The sequence below is a fragment of the Topomyia yanbarensis genome, chromosome 1 (assembly GCF_030247195.1).
Source record: "Topomyia yanbarensis strain Yona2022 chromosome 1, ASM3024719v1, whole genome shotgun sequence".
NCBI lineage: Eukaryota > Metazoa > Arthropoda > Insecta > Diptera > Culicidae > Topomyia > Topomyia yanbarensis.
In genome coordinates this window covers 201,471,360-201,485,912 of record NC_080670.1, presented here as the reverse complement: position 1 = coordinate 201,485,912, position 14,553 = coordinate 201,471,360, and the positions used below count along the sequence as shown (strand labels likewise).

Genomic DNA, 14,553 nt, shown 5'->3' with positions numbered 1-14,553 from the left:
AAAGCATATCAAGGTACCACAAAAATGATCATCCCACAGTTAATACACCAGCCGGACACCGTTTTAGATTCATGGTGTAACTGATGGGGGCGTATGTGGCATTATCATATAGAGCCACCCTATGAACACCACCTTAGTAAAGTACCACCTTGTAAAGCAAAAGGAACAGCCGATCTAGAACGAAACGACCGGTTCGATGACGAATGTAAGCAGTTAATAGAGGAGAAGAATGCAGCACGGGCTAGGATGCTGCAGCACGGAACGAGACAGCATGTGGAGCGATACAAACAAGCACGGAACAGGCAAACCTCGGTGCTCCGGAGAAAGAAGCGCCAACGGAGGAGGAACGAGATCGCGAAGCGATGGAACAACTGTACCGCGTGAACGACGCACGGAAGTTGTACCAGATGCTGAACAGTTCGCGCAAAGGCTATGTTCCGCAAGCCGATATGTGCAGGGACTTGAACGGCAACCTTCTTACGAACGAGTGTGAGGTGATTTAGAGGTGTGGAAGCAGTACTATGACGAGTACCTCAACGGTGAAGCAGCAGAGGACGAAGGCGGTATGGCAACGGATCTTCGAGCACGCGAAGCAGAAGACGATATGCTGCCGGCCTCTGTTCTCCAAGAAGTCCCGGAGGAGATCGGGAGGGCGCTGCACTGGGTAATCGCCAAAATTAGGGAAGAAGAGTGGTTGGAGGGTGTCGTTTGCCAAATCTACAAAAATGGTGACAAGTTGGATTGCTGCAACGACCGCGCAATGACGCTACTTAGCGCCGCCCACAACGTCCTCTCCCAAATTCTTTGCCGCCGATTGTCATCATTTGCAAGGGAGTTCGTGGGGCACTACACCAAGCGGAATTCATGGATTCCCGCGCCACCTCGGACACATCATTTGCTCATCGATTTCAGTTAAAAGATGTAATAAGGAGAGCGGGGATAGACACGAATGACACGATCTTCAGGAAGTCCGTCCAGCCTATTGGCTTCGCCGACGACATTGACATACATTGGCACGGAACTTTGAGACGATGTCGGAAACGTACATTAGACTGAAAGCTGAAGCCAGCAGGATTGGATTTGCCATCTACGTTTCGAGCACAAAATACATGAGAGGAAGAGGTTCTAGAAACGACAATGTGGACCTCCCATCCCGAGTTCGGATTGATGGTGACGAAATCGAGATCGTTGACGAATTCGTGTATTTGGGCTCACTGGTAATCGCCGACAATGATACCAGCAGAGAAATTCAGAGATCGTGCCTACTTGGGACTCCGGAGGACGCGGAGCGGTCGAACAAAATTCGCCGCCGCACGAAGTTGATTATCTACAAGACGCTGATTAGACCGGTGGTCCTCTACGGCCACCGGATCTGAACTATGCTCGTGGAGGACCAACGCGCTCTTGAAGTTTTCGAACGAAAGGTGTTGCATGCCATCTATGGTGACGTGCAGATGGAAGACGGAACGTGGCGCAGGCGAATGAACCATGAGTTGCATCAGCTGCTGGAAGAACCATCCATCGCGCATACCGCAAAAATAGGACATTTGCGGTGGGCTGGACACCTCGTAAGAATGTCGGACGACGACCCGGTGAAGATGATTTTTGAGGGCGACTCTACAGGAACAAGAAGACTGGGCGCACAGCGAGCTCGGTGGATCGACCAGATAGAGAACGACCTGCGGACCCTTCGAAGACTGCGAGGCTGACGACAAGTAGCAATGAACCGAGTGGAGTGGAGACGGCTTCTGCGTACAGCAAGAGACAACAAGGCTCTAGCCTGAACGGTAAGGTAAGTAAGGTGATGTTCCGAGTGGACACACCGAGGCAGAAGAGAGGAGGTACCACAAAAGATGGGTTCCAGCAAGTGGCTGATGAAGTCCCGGATATGAAGAAGGTTGGAAATCGACAGCTCAGAAGAAGAGTCCCTGTCATTGAAGAAGATGGGACCGAGAAAAGCGATTGCGATTCCAGTGATGCTAGTGACGAATCGGACGATCCGGCAACTAGAAGCAGGCACAAATGATCAACTGGTCGCTCGGAAAGTGTGGTTTCTCAGAAACTTCCAAGGTTCGAAGGAGAACCTTAGGTCTGGCCACTTAGTTGTTTCGAATACACGACTGCCGCTAGAGACGGTCATAAGTCGGCTGGTGCTGTCTGATACAGTTCCAGACGTGATCGGAGATCTTTGGGATTTGCTTGGGAGACCGGAGAAGAAACTCAAAACATTGCTGTCGAAGGTGAGAAATGTGCAAGAACCTAGATCTGATCGACTGGACACATTTATCCACTTTAAGGATCACGGTGAAGCAGCTGTTCGAACAGCTTGAAATAGCGCCGCTAATCGATTATTTAAACAACTCGATGCTGGTACAGGAGTTGATCGAGAAGCTACCGCCGAACTACAAACTGAATTGGGTCAGCTATAAGCGAGGGAAAGTGCACAATTCACTGCGGATGTTCACAAACTTCACCAATAACATCATTTCTGATGTGTCACAATTGAGTTCTCCATGTTGTCGATAAACGAACCTGAGTGGTTTGCGAGAGAAAACGCCGAGAAAAATGAGTTTTTGCATTTGCATGATTCAGAACTAGAAAGGAAAATCTGTACGAGATGAGGAAGCAGACTAAGGGCTGTATTATCGCGCAGGACTTGAGCGTTTATATGTAAACGGGTTTGATGAAGTAGGCGTGTGTATCGCGTGTAGGTAACTTCGCCTGCATAAATTCGTTTACATATCCGTCTAAACGCTTACATATTCGCATTAAATTTGCGCACGTAGCGAATTGGACTGTACGGTTCAGATCTAGAAGAAAGTGAGTTTTTCCATACCACTAGAGTATCCGGCCTTGGCGCCCTAAGACTTCTAATGTATGAGTTTGTTTTTTTTTGAGACCAAGTCTGACGGCATGAACCCAGGCTACTAGGACCGAAGGGATTCCGGGCGTGACCGATTCATGTTTGCGTGGGAAAGGGCGTTGGTATAATCACACTTGAAACGGTGTTTATAAATTCGTATGCGTTAAATATATTGGCTTGAACACAGAAACGTTTTTGCTTAGACGAGGTTGCCTGACCAAACTTGTATTATCGCGAAGGACACGAGCGTTTCTATGTTAGCGTATTTGATCGCATGGGTGTTTTCATGCTGTGTTTTTAAATTTCATGGGTTTGAATTCGTTTAAATTATCTTATAGCCGTTTGCATATTCGCGTCAGCGAGCCGTCGTTCTGATGTTGAATTTTGAGAGCATGGTTGAATGAATGAAGACAGAAAGCGAACTCCTTTATAATAAAAATACTCGACTGCCAACCGGCCGCAGCACATTTTAAGCGTAGAACTTGTCATTTCGATGATCGCCTTTGTTTAATATTATTCGCAAACAACGGATAAATTGATAATGATAATAGGACGATACTTTAAAAGTAGTGGGACGGACTGACGCGTGATGTTCCGGCGCTAGCTTTGTCCTGCCACTAGGTTAGTGTCGGATTCTGATGAGACGAAGTCGAAACGCATATTCCATAACAAATTTAGTTATAGGTTTTGTCCTCTTAACGCGCAAAGATGGCTTTAAACAATTTTCTACATAATAAAGAAAAAATAGTTTTTAACGAAATTGTTTTTCACTAAGGAGAAGTAGTGAAAAAATAGATTTTTTCGATCTTCTGAAGCAGGCCACAACCCTAACCAAAGGCTGTACTAGGAAAGAAACCAAATATTTTGATATCCACCCATCTAGAAGGGAGCAACACTGAAGACCAACGTTCGAAGATGCTAGTCACAATTGCAGCAACCATCGTTCAGCCGAAAGTTCTAATAGTCGACGAATTGTTCTCTTTTTGTTCCAGCCATTCCTCCTATGATGAGCCGGATTGTAGCGATACCACCGGTCTCGAACAGCCCAAATGCGACATTTGCGATCGACAATTCGCTAAACTAGGCCACTTAAAACGGCACATGCGAACCATCCACAGCGAAAAAGCACACCACCGTTGCGACACTTGTGGGAAAATTTTCAAGTGGAGTAGCGAACTCGAAAGACACAGACCAACGCATAGCGAGGCACGACCTTTTCATTGTGAAATTTGCGGCAAAAGTTTTGCATACAAATGCTCTCTGAATACTCATATGAAATTGCATACTGGAAATCACAAGTACCAGTGCGATGTTTGTGGCAAAGGATTCAGTTCAAAACAGAAGGTTGTAGACCACGCGAGAACTCATACAGGCGAGCGCCCGTACATATGTGACATATGTGGAAAAAAATTTACTACCCAGTGTATCCTGAAAAGTCATTCGCGGAGACATTCAGAAAATCAAAAATTCAACTGCAATATTTGTGGCAAAGTATACGGTGCAAGTGCCAAGCTGGCAAATCACAAGAAATCCCATAGCGCCGAGCACCCATCCATATGTAACATTTGTGGCAAGGAATTTTCCTTCAGTCTTCAGTTCAAACAGCATTTCAAAGTTCACACAGACGAACTTCTGCATCAGTGTACTGTTTGCAACAAAGAGTTCAGAATCCGTCATCAGCTCGTCGCACACATGCGTTGTCACACGGGTGAACGGCCATACAAATGTGAAGTTTGTGGTTCTTTGTTCAGTTTTGCTAGTAACCTCGTAATTCACATGCGCTGTCACTTAAACCAAACATCAAAACCTTTCAAATGCGACATCTGCGGAGCCAAATATGGTCAGCAAAAAAACCTCATCGCTCACAGTGAGGTTCATCGGCAGGGACGGTTCCATGACTGCCCTGATTGTGACAAACAATTTCTCACTGCTAGAGAGCTGGAGTGGCATCGAGTAACCGGCCATAAAGATCGATCGTACAGCTGTACGATCTGTGACAAAACCTGTGCCACCATGACGAACTTGCGCGATCATCAGAAGAAAGTTCACACGGATCTGATGCGACCCAAATGTCACATTTGCGAGCAGAGCTTTTCAAGGAAATCAAGCCTTCGAAGACATGTAAAAGTAATACACGGTCGAGAAAAAGTCCTGTAATGTAAAGGGACCAGCAAATGGGGATATAAAAATTATTTTATTCTTAACGATGTCTTGTGGAAATCTGATGCGTACATTATAAACTAAATGCAACAATAGTAACGAAGCCTGTTTTCGTTTCACAAGGAAGAGTAGTAACAACAATTCTCAAACTTAATACATGACTGAAGTCATCACTTCACTCAGACAAGACCATGCGTCCTCCCCACGCACACCTAATGCCCCGTGGATTAATTCCCTGGTTGGTCAAACAAGCACCAAATAAGCATAGAAATTACTCTGCTCTGTCCAAAGCAATGTAAGCCCCGCGGATATGTCCTTCCTTACAATGCCTTCAAATCATCGAACATTTAAAATTGCATACCCCAAACTATGTGTAACTTTGAAAAATAATAAAATGAGTACTATTGCAGCAACCGTTGCGTTCAGCCGAAAGTTCTAATAGTCGACGAACTGTTCTCTTTTTGTTCCAGCTATTCCTATGATAATACCGGTCTCAAAAAGCCCAAATGCTACATTTGCGATCGACAATTTGCTGAACTGCGCTACCTAAAACTGCACATGCGATCAACAGCCCACGCCGAAAAAGTTTCCCATCCGTGCGACATTTGCGGGAAAATCATTGCGCGGAAGGACTCACTCGAAAGACACCGAAGAACGCATACCGGCGAACGACCCTTTTCTTGCGAAATATGTGGCAAAAGTTTCCCATGCAAACGCTCGCTGGTCAACCATATGCGATTGCATACTGGAAATCACAACTACAGGTGCGATGTTTGTGACAAAGGATACAGTTCAAGGAGTAAGCTCATGATCCACTTGAGGACCCATACAGGCGAGCGTCCGTACAAATGTGAGCTATGTGAAAAAAGTTTCGCTAGTCAGTTGTACCTGAGAAATCATACGCTAAGACATGAGGAAAATCACGAGTTCAGCTGTGGCGTTTGTGGCAAAGGATGTGGTACGGGAGCTCTACTTGCGATTCACGAGAAAACCCACAGCACCGAACGTCCATACAAATGTGACATTTGCGGCAAGGAATTTTTCGCTATTGGACAGTTCAATCGGCATCTGAAGTGTCATAATGACGAACGTCTGCATCGGTGTACTGTTTGCACTAAAGAATTCAAAAACAATCAGCACCTCGTCGTACACATGCGCTGTCACACTGGTGAACGGCCATACAAATGTGAAGTTTGCTGTTCTTCGTTCAGGTTTTCTAACAACCTGGTAGAGCACATGAAATGTCACTTAGACGTAGCGTCAAGACCATTCCAATGTGGCGTATGCGGAGCAAAATTTAGTCTGCAAAGAACGCTTACCGCACACAGTGTGGTTCATGGGTAGGGACAGTTCCATGAATGCTTTACTTGTGAGAAACGGTTTCTCACCCTTAGAGAGGTGAAGAAGCATATAATTACCATTCACAACTATCGACCGTACTAATGGTACTATTTGTGACAACGCCTGAGTCACTATATCGAATTTGCGGGATCATCAGAAAGTTCTCAAATATCACATTTGCTTGCAGAGCTAGGCAAGGAAATCAAGCCTTCAAACGCATGTAAAAGTAGTACAGGCTGGAGATAAATTCCTGTAATGGAAAGGGATCAGCAAAACGGAGTCGATTCAACGATGTCGTGTGGAAATCTCATCATCGTGTTTTCATCGTTCCCTTTGCTTGCGTATATTATAAACTAAATGCAACGATGGCAAAGCTTGTTATCGTTTTATAAAGAAGAGTAGCGGTAATAGTAAGCCATTAAATTTCCGTTTTTAAAATAAATCATTGAGAATTGGCTGAATACCAGTTTCATTTTATTTTTAGTAGAACGGAATTAAGATATTCTGCATCTTGAGTTAGAAGGCAGCCATGGTTCGGTATGAACCTTCTTGTATATAGCACATATGAGGCCATCCAGCCAGTCTGATGGCATTTCTTCTTCCTCCAAGATCACCTAGATGGGTTGCTTCGGATCGAGACCGTAAGATTGAAAATCAAAAGGCGGTGAACCTTAAAGACGATGTTTCAAAAGGCAAACTGATATCAGCATTTTGATACGAAGTTCCTTTCTCATCGATCGTATTCGAATTGTGCTTATGATGTTTTTGGTGTAGGAAGGTATGGTTTTTGTTTCTAAAAACAGTTACCATGCTACAAGGGAAATTACCCTGTGCATTGGCTTTGTGCTCTATACGCAATCTTCTAATTTATTGGCTCACAATTAACTCAAATAACACGTGTGTTTTTGAGAACCTACCTAACGTAGACTCTCAGTTACTTATAAATTATAGAATTCATTTACCATTAGTTTACTATAGTTGAATATATACTGAATAGAAATCCAATGAGTTTGAAGCAAAAAGGTAAAAAAAACGAAAATAATATTTATTTTCAGATGTCTGAGAAATAATTATACACATTGAAAATCAGTTGAATTATTTTGTTCCAGAAGCGCTTAATTTTTAGTACTTCGCTTTGTGTAAAAGATCAGCATATGTTTGAAAGAGGGGAAGTCGATTTGGCAACAACCGTTGGAGATGGTACCAACTTTTCACATTAGTTGTTCTTTTGCGTTTCGTGGTTGAAATATTTGTTTTGACACATTTTTACATTTCTTATAAAAGAAATGTATAGAATTCGCTCAAACTTTCAAGATTTTTTCCGAGGCCCGGAGGGCCGAGTCTTATATACCAATCGACTCAGCTCGACGATTTGGGACAATGTCTGTGTGTGTGTGTGTGTGTATGTAACGGACAAATTCTCATTCGTGTTTCTCAGCAATGGCTGAACCGATCTTATCCAAACCAATTTTAAATGAAAGAACTAAAAAACAGTATGAACGCTATTAATTTGTTTTTGATTCTGATGTTTAGTTTTTAAGATATGAATGTTTGAATGCGTAAAAATGGCGTTTTTTGCAGTTTTTTTTTTAAATTATCTGCCGGAATTGACAATACAGATTACCAATTTATATGTTTTTAGACAGCTTTAACGAATACCTTTCGAACAAGCTATAGATTGTTGAAATCGGACTATTATAAAAAGAGATATTTAACATTAAATGCGGACGAAAGATTTTTATCATTTCCCTTGCCAGAAATATGACCAAAAACATGTAATCTATTATTAACGCCAAAACGGCTTATTTTAGGTCAATTGTATCTTCGGAGAATTTAATGGAGGTAATATGCCCTTTCTTTTGGTATTGTGCTTTTGCTAATTAATCCCCCTATGAGTGAGATATTTTCACAAATTTTCTTGGAAGTGATTATATCGAAATGATGCCTTCAGCAAATTTGTAGCTCTTACTTTTGCGAATAACTCTACTAAAGACTTCAAATATCTATTTTGAATACTTTAAAAGTTATGGCTTGTTGTTTGTGGATTACTCTTCGTCGCCTATTTATTGTTCAATATAGTAATAATCCATTGAAATAAGCCAAACATTATTTCGATAAATCGAATTTTGTATTTCATTTTTCTATCTACAACCGCTAGAAATAATCACCGAACATTTCCAAGTTGTCTGGAAGGAACTTGATAACTTATCAGTGCAAAAATGTTCATTTGTGCGAACTTTCTGACTGAAATTTTTCTAACTTATGACCATCGGATCGATCTGAAACCTTTCGGAAAATGAAAAGCGAAATAAATAACTCCAAGCAACGGCGTAGCCAAGAGAAGGTTTTGGGGTTTAACACCATACAGCCCCCCCCCCCCCACCACACCAAAAAAAATATTGGACTGGAGTTGAAAATTTATTAATGCTGACTGATTTAATTCAATATTACAATAACAATTATCTGATCCGTAGATTGATAACCTGTTGTTGTAAACATCATGGGGACTTTTGATAAATTGTCGGAATGGGGTCCTGATACGTAACTGATCTATTGGTCTTGATTTCACAGTTGTCTAATAGCATCAATATCAAATTCCTGCCTGAAAATATTCCAATAGAAAATTCCAGAGATCTGTAATCAATCATAATCCTCAGATTTATTTTCAAATTTTCAGCTTTGTTCCTACACAATATTACGAAAGCTTATTAAACAATTTTTTCTAATAAGTTTGTGAAAATTATAAACTATTTGAAATTTTTTAATAGTTTTATTTTTTATTCAACCGTGATTTTTTAATAAATAGTGACCATCGCTTCACAACGTAGTCTATTTTTCATGGCTTGCGGTGAGCACGATCTCTCGAATTGCTGAACTGAAAATTATGGAATAGAAATTAATTTTTAGTATTCTTTACAGACCCGCTGGTGCCCTAAGACGATTTCGCTAGATTTTTAGAGCACTGTGCACTAGACTGCCCAGAAAAATGATGAATTTTTGAAAACTCAATCGGCCCACCCCTGAGTCGATTCCTAGTCCCACCAGGAGTACTTGTACCAAATTTGAAGCAAATCGGACAAGTCTAACTACCGGACCAACGTGCCTGAAGTTTATATTGGATTTTTCAACAATTTACATGAAGAAAACTCACTAGCTCGTATTTTCGCCGCTAGGGGGCACTGTATACATCGTATTATCACTGTAAGTGAAAATAAGATAGATATTTTAATTATCTACAACTTCTTCGAAGACTGCTAGTAAATCCGGCTATGTTAAAAGAAGTTATTAAACTTTTAACGAAGTGATGTCTGAGTCAGTTTTGCATGGGGCCTAGCAGTGCATGGTTGTGTATCAGTGCTCGAGTCCCGCGAACTATATATTTTTGTGAAATAATGGTTAGATTTAGCCGAATAGTATGTTTACAAGAATTATAGTAAATAATACGAGTTATGTTTTGGTTAGAAAATTTTAGTTCCACCTGTGACCGCATAGAGGGCGCCACTACTAACTTTTCATAGAAGAGAGATAGAGTATCAAGATGCTCAGAAGAAATACTGAAAAATGCCTGTTCTATAACTTTGTAGAAGACACCAAATTTCTATCTCTCTCCGTTGAAAAGTTAGTGTTGGCGCCCTCTATGCGGTAATAGGTGGAACTAAAATTTTCTAATCAAAGCATGACTCATATTATTTACTATAATTCTTGTAAACATACCATTGAGCTGAACCTAACGATTATTTCACAAAAATGTTTAGTTCGTGTGAATCGAGTACTGATACACAACCATGCACTGCTAGGCCCCATGCAAAACTGACTCAGACATCACTTCGTTAAAAGTTTAATAACTTCTTTTAACATAGCCGGATTTACTAGCAGTCTTCGAAGAAGTTGTAGATAATTAAAATATCTATTTTATTTTCACTTACAGTGATAATACGATGCATACAGTGCCACCTAGCGGCGAAAATGCGTGCTTGTGGGTTTTCTCCATGTAAATTATTGAAAATTCCCATACAAACTTCAGGCCCGTTGGTCCGGTAGTTAGACTTGTCCGATTTGCTTCAAATTTGGTGCAAGTACTCCTGGTGGGACTAGGAATCGACGCAGAGGTGGGCCGATAGGGGTCATTTTTTTCCTGTCACCCTACTGTGCACCCAGTGCATTAACGCAAGTGACGGAAGGTTATCGAAAAGTTTCGTGAAAATGAAAATTCCAGTAATGATGATGATTTTCCCAAACGGTTCGTTTTCGTGAGGTTTTTATTTGTTCTTTTGCATTAGGATTAGCGATAATAATACATATCAAGAATACTACTGGGAAGTCACCTTTAGAAAAAGTCGACGTCGAAGTAAAATTTGAAACTATGCACGCATGTACTTCAGAGATAGCGTGATATAAGGAGCTGCGATTTCATTTCAACGCTTTTTTGTGAAAAGGGCGTTACTTACAAATGGCTTTTTTCATACATGCGAATGAGGGCTTTGAAACGCAACAAATTAACCTTAAAAGTTTTGATTCTACGATATTGCTTTCTTAAACTACAGCAAACAATACAACGGGCGAAACTGTATTTTTGTTTGTTTATTTAAAGTTTCGCCCTCCATGCTCCATGCAAACAAACAGGGCGATACTTTTTTTGCTAGCAGTTTAGAGGCGAAACTGTATTTTTTTTAGGATTATCAAGCTGATACCAGCTGTAAATAGTAACAATGATCTCTATTGAAAAAACACGGATGAAATCGGTTGTGTAGAACGGTAGTTATTGTAAAAAACGTAAGGGTGATACTTCAATGCTGATAGGTGGGACCGAAAAAGTAAACAATCGCCAAAGCGGCGATACTATCATTTTGTCAATTTCAATAGCAAAAACAAATTTTAATTTAATAATTTCATAATTTCAAATACTTTATGAAGTTTCGATCACTGAATCATGCAATCTAGGATGTAAAAAAACACAATAGTTCTTAAATAGGAAATAAAACCAAGTCTGGAAATATTCACTGTTGATTTTCTTTGAGTGGTATCGCCCTTTTCAAGAAAAAAGCGTTGATTTCTTAGTTCTCAGTCGCGTTGGAAATTTGAGTAAAGTATAAACTTCAAATCGATTCAAAAAACAAATTTCGATTTTTTTGGATCAGTACAATATATAACCCCTTTAGGAAAATTCAGTTTTCCCACCACAATTTAGATATTTTATTAACACAGCATTAACAATCATTCAATATTTTATGGGCTATTTTTTCGCTTTCCCATTGATTTGGTTTGAGATTTCTAGCACTGATGTTGTCCTATGCTGATTTGAGCGATTCTCTGAGTCCTGCCACTATCCCATGTAGTATGTGTTATCAAAAACATCGCGAAGCATCAAGTTCTAAATGTTCTCAAACGATATAATATCCGAAGAGAGTGATAAGAGTTATAAGAAATGTCTCATCACACTGTTAGGTGGATTAAAAACGTTTTTAATTTATTTATTTACAGACTTTCGATGTAGTAACTAGGATCAAAATTTCTTATTTGATGCGTTTCATTGATTAAGAACCTCTCGATGGTTGATTGGCTGTCATATTCGGAGAAAAAAAATCGTTCCACACATACCATTAAATCTCAAACGTTACTAAGTTATTGAACTTTTTGTGTTAAAAATTTGCTTGTCTTAAAATACCTCTAACTCAACAAGTATACTTTGTATTTTAAATCTTTTCGTTCCATTGGATAGATCAGTCAATTTCTCATTGAGTGATGTCCTCAAATGTTTCATCTAATGAGGTTCAGTTACATTTTTTTTTTCAAAATTTAACAATTTTGATCGAATTTTCGTTCATTTCCCGAAAGTCTCAATAGTTAACATCACCATTTTAATATTTCAGATTGTTAGTCTTGAAGAGCTACATAATTTATTCTTTGACATGATACACTTATCTTTTCTTGTTTTCATGTGTTTGGATTATTGAACTTGGATATTTTTATCTCATTTTCACTAATACTAGCTCTAATTGAAAAAGTATGGGACTTGTTGTATCTTTTCTTCTTTTCATTCGAAAGCCAGGCAAATTTTGCATAGAAAAATGTATTAATACCTTTCAGTTAAGTGAGTTTAATATATTTTTAGAAGTAAATTAGTTTAAAATTAGTATTATTATTGTCATTTTCGTTAATTTTCTTAAAATAGTAAATAATCAACATCACCATTATTATCATGGAATTAATGCATCTCAGCAAGTTCTACAATTCTTTGGCTCCATTCAATTATCTCTTTTTGTTTCGATGCAAAATTATTTTTATCACTTCGTTTCATGTGCAAAAACAACGATTTCGAACTCACTACATTTGGGGTGACATCATACTGTGTTAACTGTTAAATTGCTGCGAAATAAAAAGCGATATGGATAATGTGTCAAATAACAAGTTAAAGAGAATGTTAAGGGGCTCCAAATGAGCAAGTGTAACGATAAATTTAGTTGATTAATAATTAGAATAATTACAAAACTCTAAAAACGCTAGATTTGAGTTGTTTTACTAGTAAAAAATCATTTAGTACATTTAACTAAAAGATATTTGTACATACATCGGAAGGAAATTTTCTCAGCTTTCCAATGAATCTTTGGAAATAACGATATAAAGCATATTTTTTAGATTACAGGAAATGTTTAGTAATAAGATTACAAAGAAACGAGAAGAGATAGGAATATGACGTTGAAGAACAAATGATTAATCGACCTAAAACCCAACTTTTGGATAATAGATATTGCTGTAATTATAATACATTATTTTGAGAAAATTAGCAGAAACATAAAAAACACTAGCTTTTTACTACTTTACAACTAAAAGGTATTTAAAAGTAAATAACTAAAAGATATGAGAGCACCATTCAATAGAAAAGTTTCTCACCTTTCCAATGGAACTAAAAGATTTAAAATATGATGTATATTTTTCGAGTTAAAGGTATTTTAAAATAAACAAGTTTTTAATACAAAAAGTACAATAATTCTGTAACGGTTGAGATTTAATGGTATGTGAACGATTTTTTCTCCAAATATGACAGTCAATCACCCCTCAAGAGGTTCTTAATCATGAACCAAACACCCTGTATGACGATCAGTGATGACTAAAACAAAATAAAATGAAATTTCCTGGTTCATGGTTACAAGCATAATGCAGCTTTTCAAGTCACAGTTACAAATAGCTTGCCAAAGCAGGTGTTTCATATTGAAATTCGAAATTTTCATGTTGGAAAACGTCTTAACCCTTACCCCCCCCCCCGCTATTCTCCAGCATTTTCGTCATTTAAATAACCTGAAGAACTACTCAGCCAAAAACAAACTTTTGTCGAATAGCACTTTGAGATTTCTTCACATATCTCAATCATGAAAACAATTCAATTAATTTTCTGTTTGTGCTCTATTCAAATATCACAAAAAGAACCATCCCCTTATGTATTATGATCATAACAAGAATTCGAGTGAATACAATACAATCGAAATGAAACCATTGCCACGAACTTTGTCAACTAGTTCACGTACTTTCTGGCAAAAAGTTTTCTGAGTTTTGGTTTGATCTGCTAAAATTTGTTCTGTGCTTTGGTATTTTTTGGAGTTAAGTTTTCTGGGAATTGGTACTTTCCGTAAAATGTTCGTCTGGCAAAAAATTTCGGCATTTTGTTTTCTGAGGGATGGTTTTTGGGTTAATGTTGTAGAATCCAAATATAGCTATGCCCAGGTTTGTAGTCAGGATTTTGTATCGGGAGGGGCTTTAAAATTATTGCATAAATCTTTAATTCAGATTTGATGAAATTTTGAGAAGTTCTTTATGAAAACAATTCCAAATGTAAGACAATAGAAACTAAAAATCCTAAAAAATGTTCTTTGTCACAAGAAAGTTTTTATTGATGTTGAAGTTGATTTTTATTATTTATTTACAAAGCACAATTTACCCTCGTTACAACAACGGATATTCAAGAGTTCAGAGTATTTATATGCTTACCGAATATGACAATCCTTGCCGGAGCTAGAACACGCAAGGTATTCTAAACTACACGTTTGCAAGATCTAGAAGACGCTAAATCGAAATCGGTAGAAAAATATTGTTAGAATGTTAGAACGAAAATTTGCACTAAAACTTCTGATTAAGCAGGCGATTTGTAGATACGCACAAACGGTTCAACTTCTATTTTCTTGATATTGCATCTG

General features: G+C 38.9%; 1 protein-coding gene across 19 annotated transcripts in view; it reads left to right on the top strand.

Annotated features, from left to right (window-relative positions):
• Window positions 1–14,553, top strand: part of LOC131687977 (zinc finger protein OZF-like) — a 220,908-nt gene that overhangs the window by 6,884 nt on the left and 199,471 nt on the right. The window contains exon 3 of one of the 19 annotated variants that reach the window (XM_058972221.1): window positions 5,494–6,831. The exons of 17 other annotated variants lie outside the window; for them this stretch is intronic. In XM_058972221.1, the coding sequence (XP_058828204.1) occupies window positions 5,494–6,367 (874 nt within the window). In that variant the 3' untranslated portion in view covers window positions 6,368–6,831. Of the gene's footprint in view, window positions 1–3,855; window positions 5,465–5,493; window positions 6,832–14,553 lie in introns of those variants that run through there. One more of the 19 variants, XM_058972163.1, reaches the window with a different exon arrangement.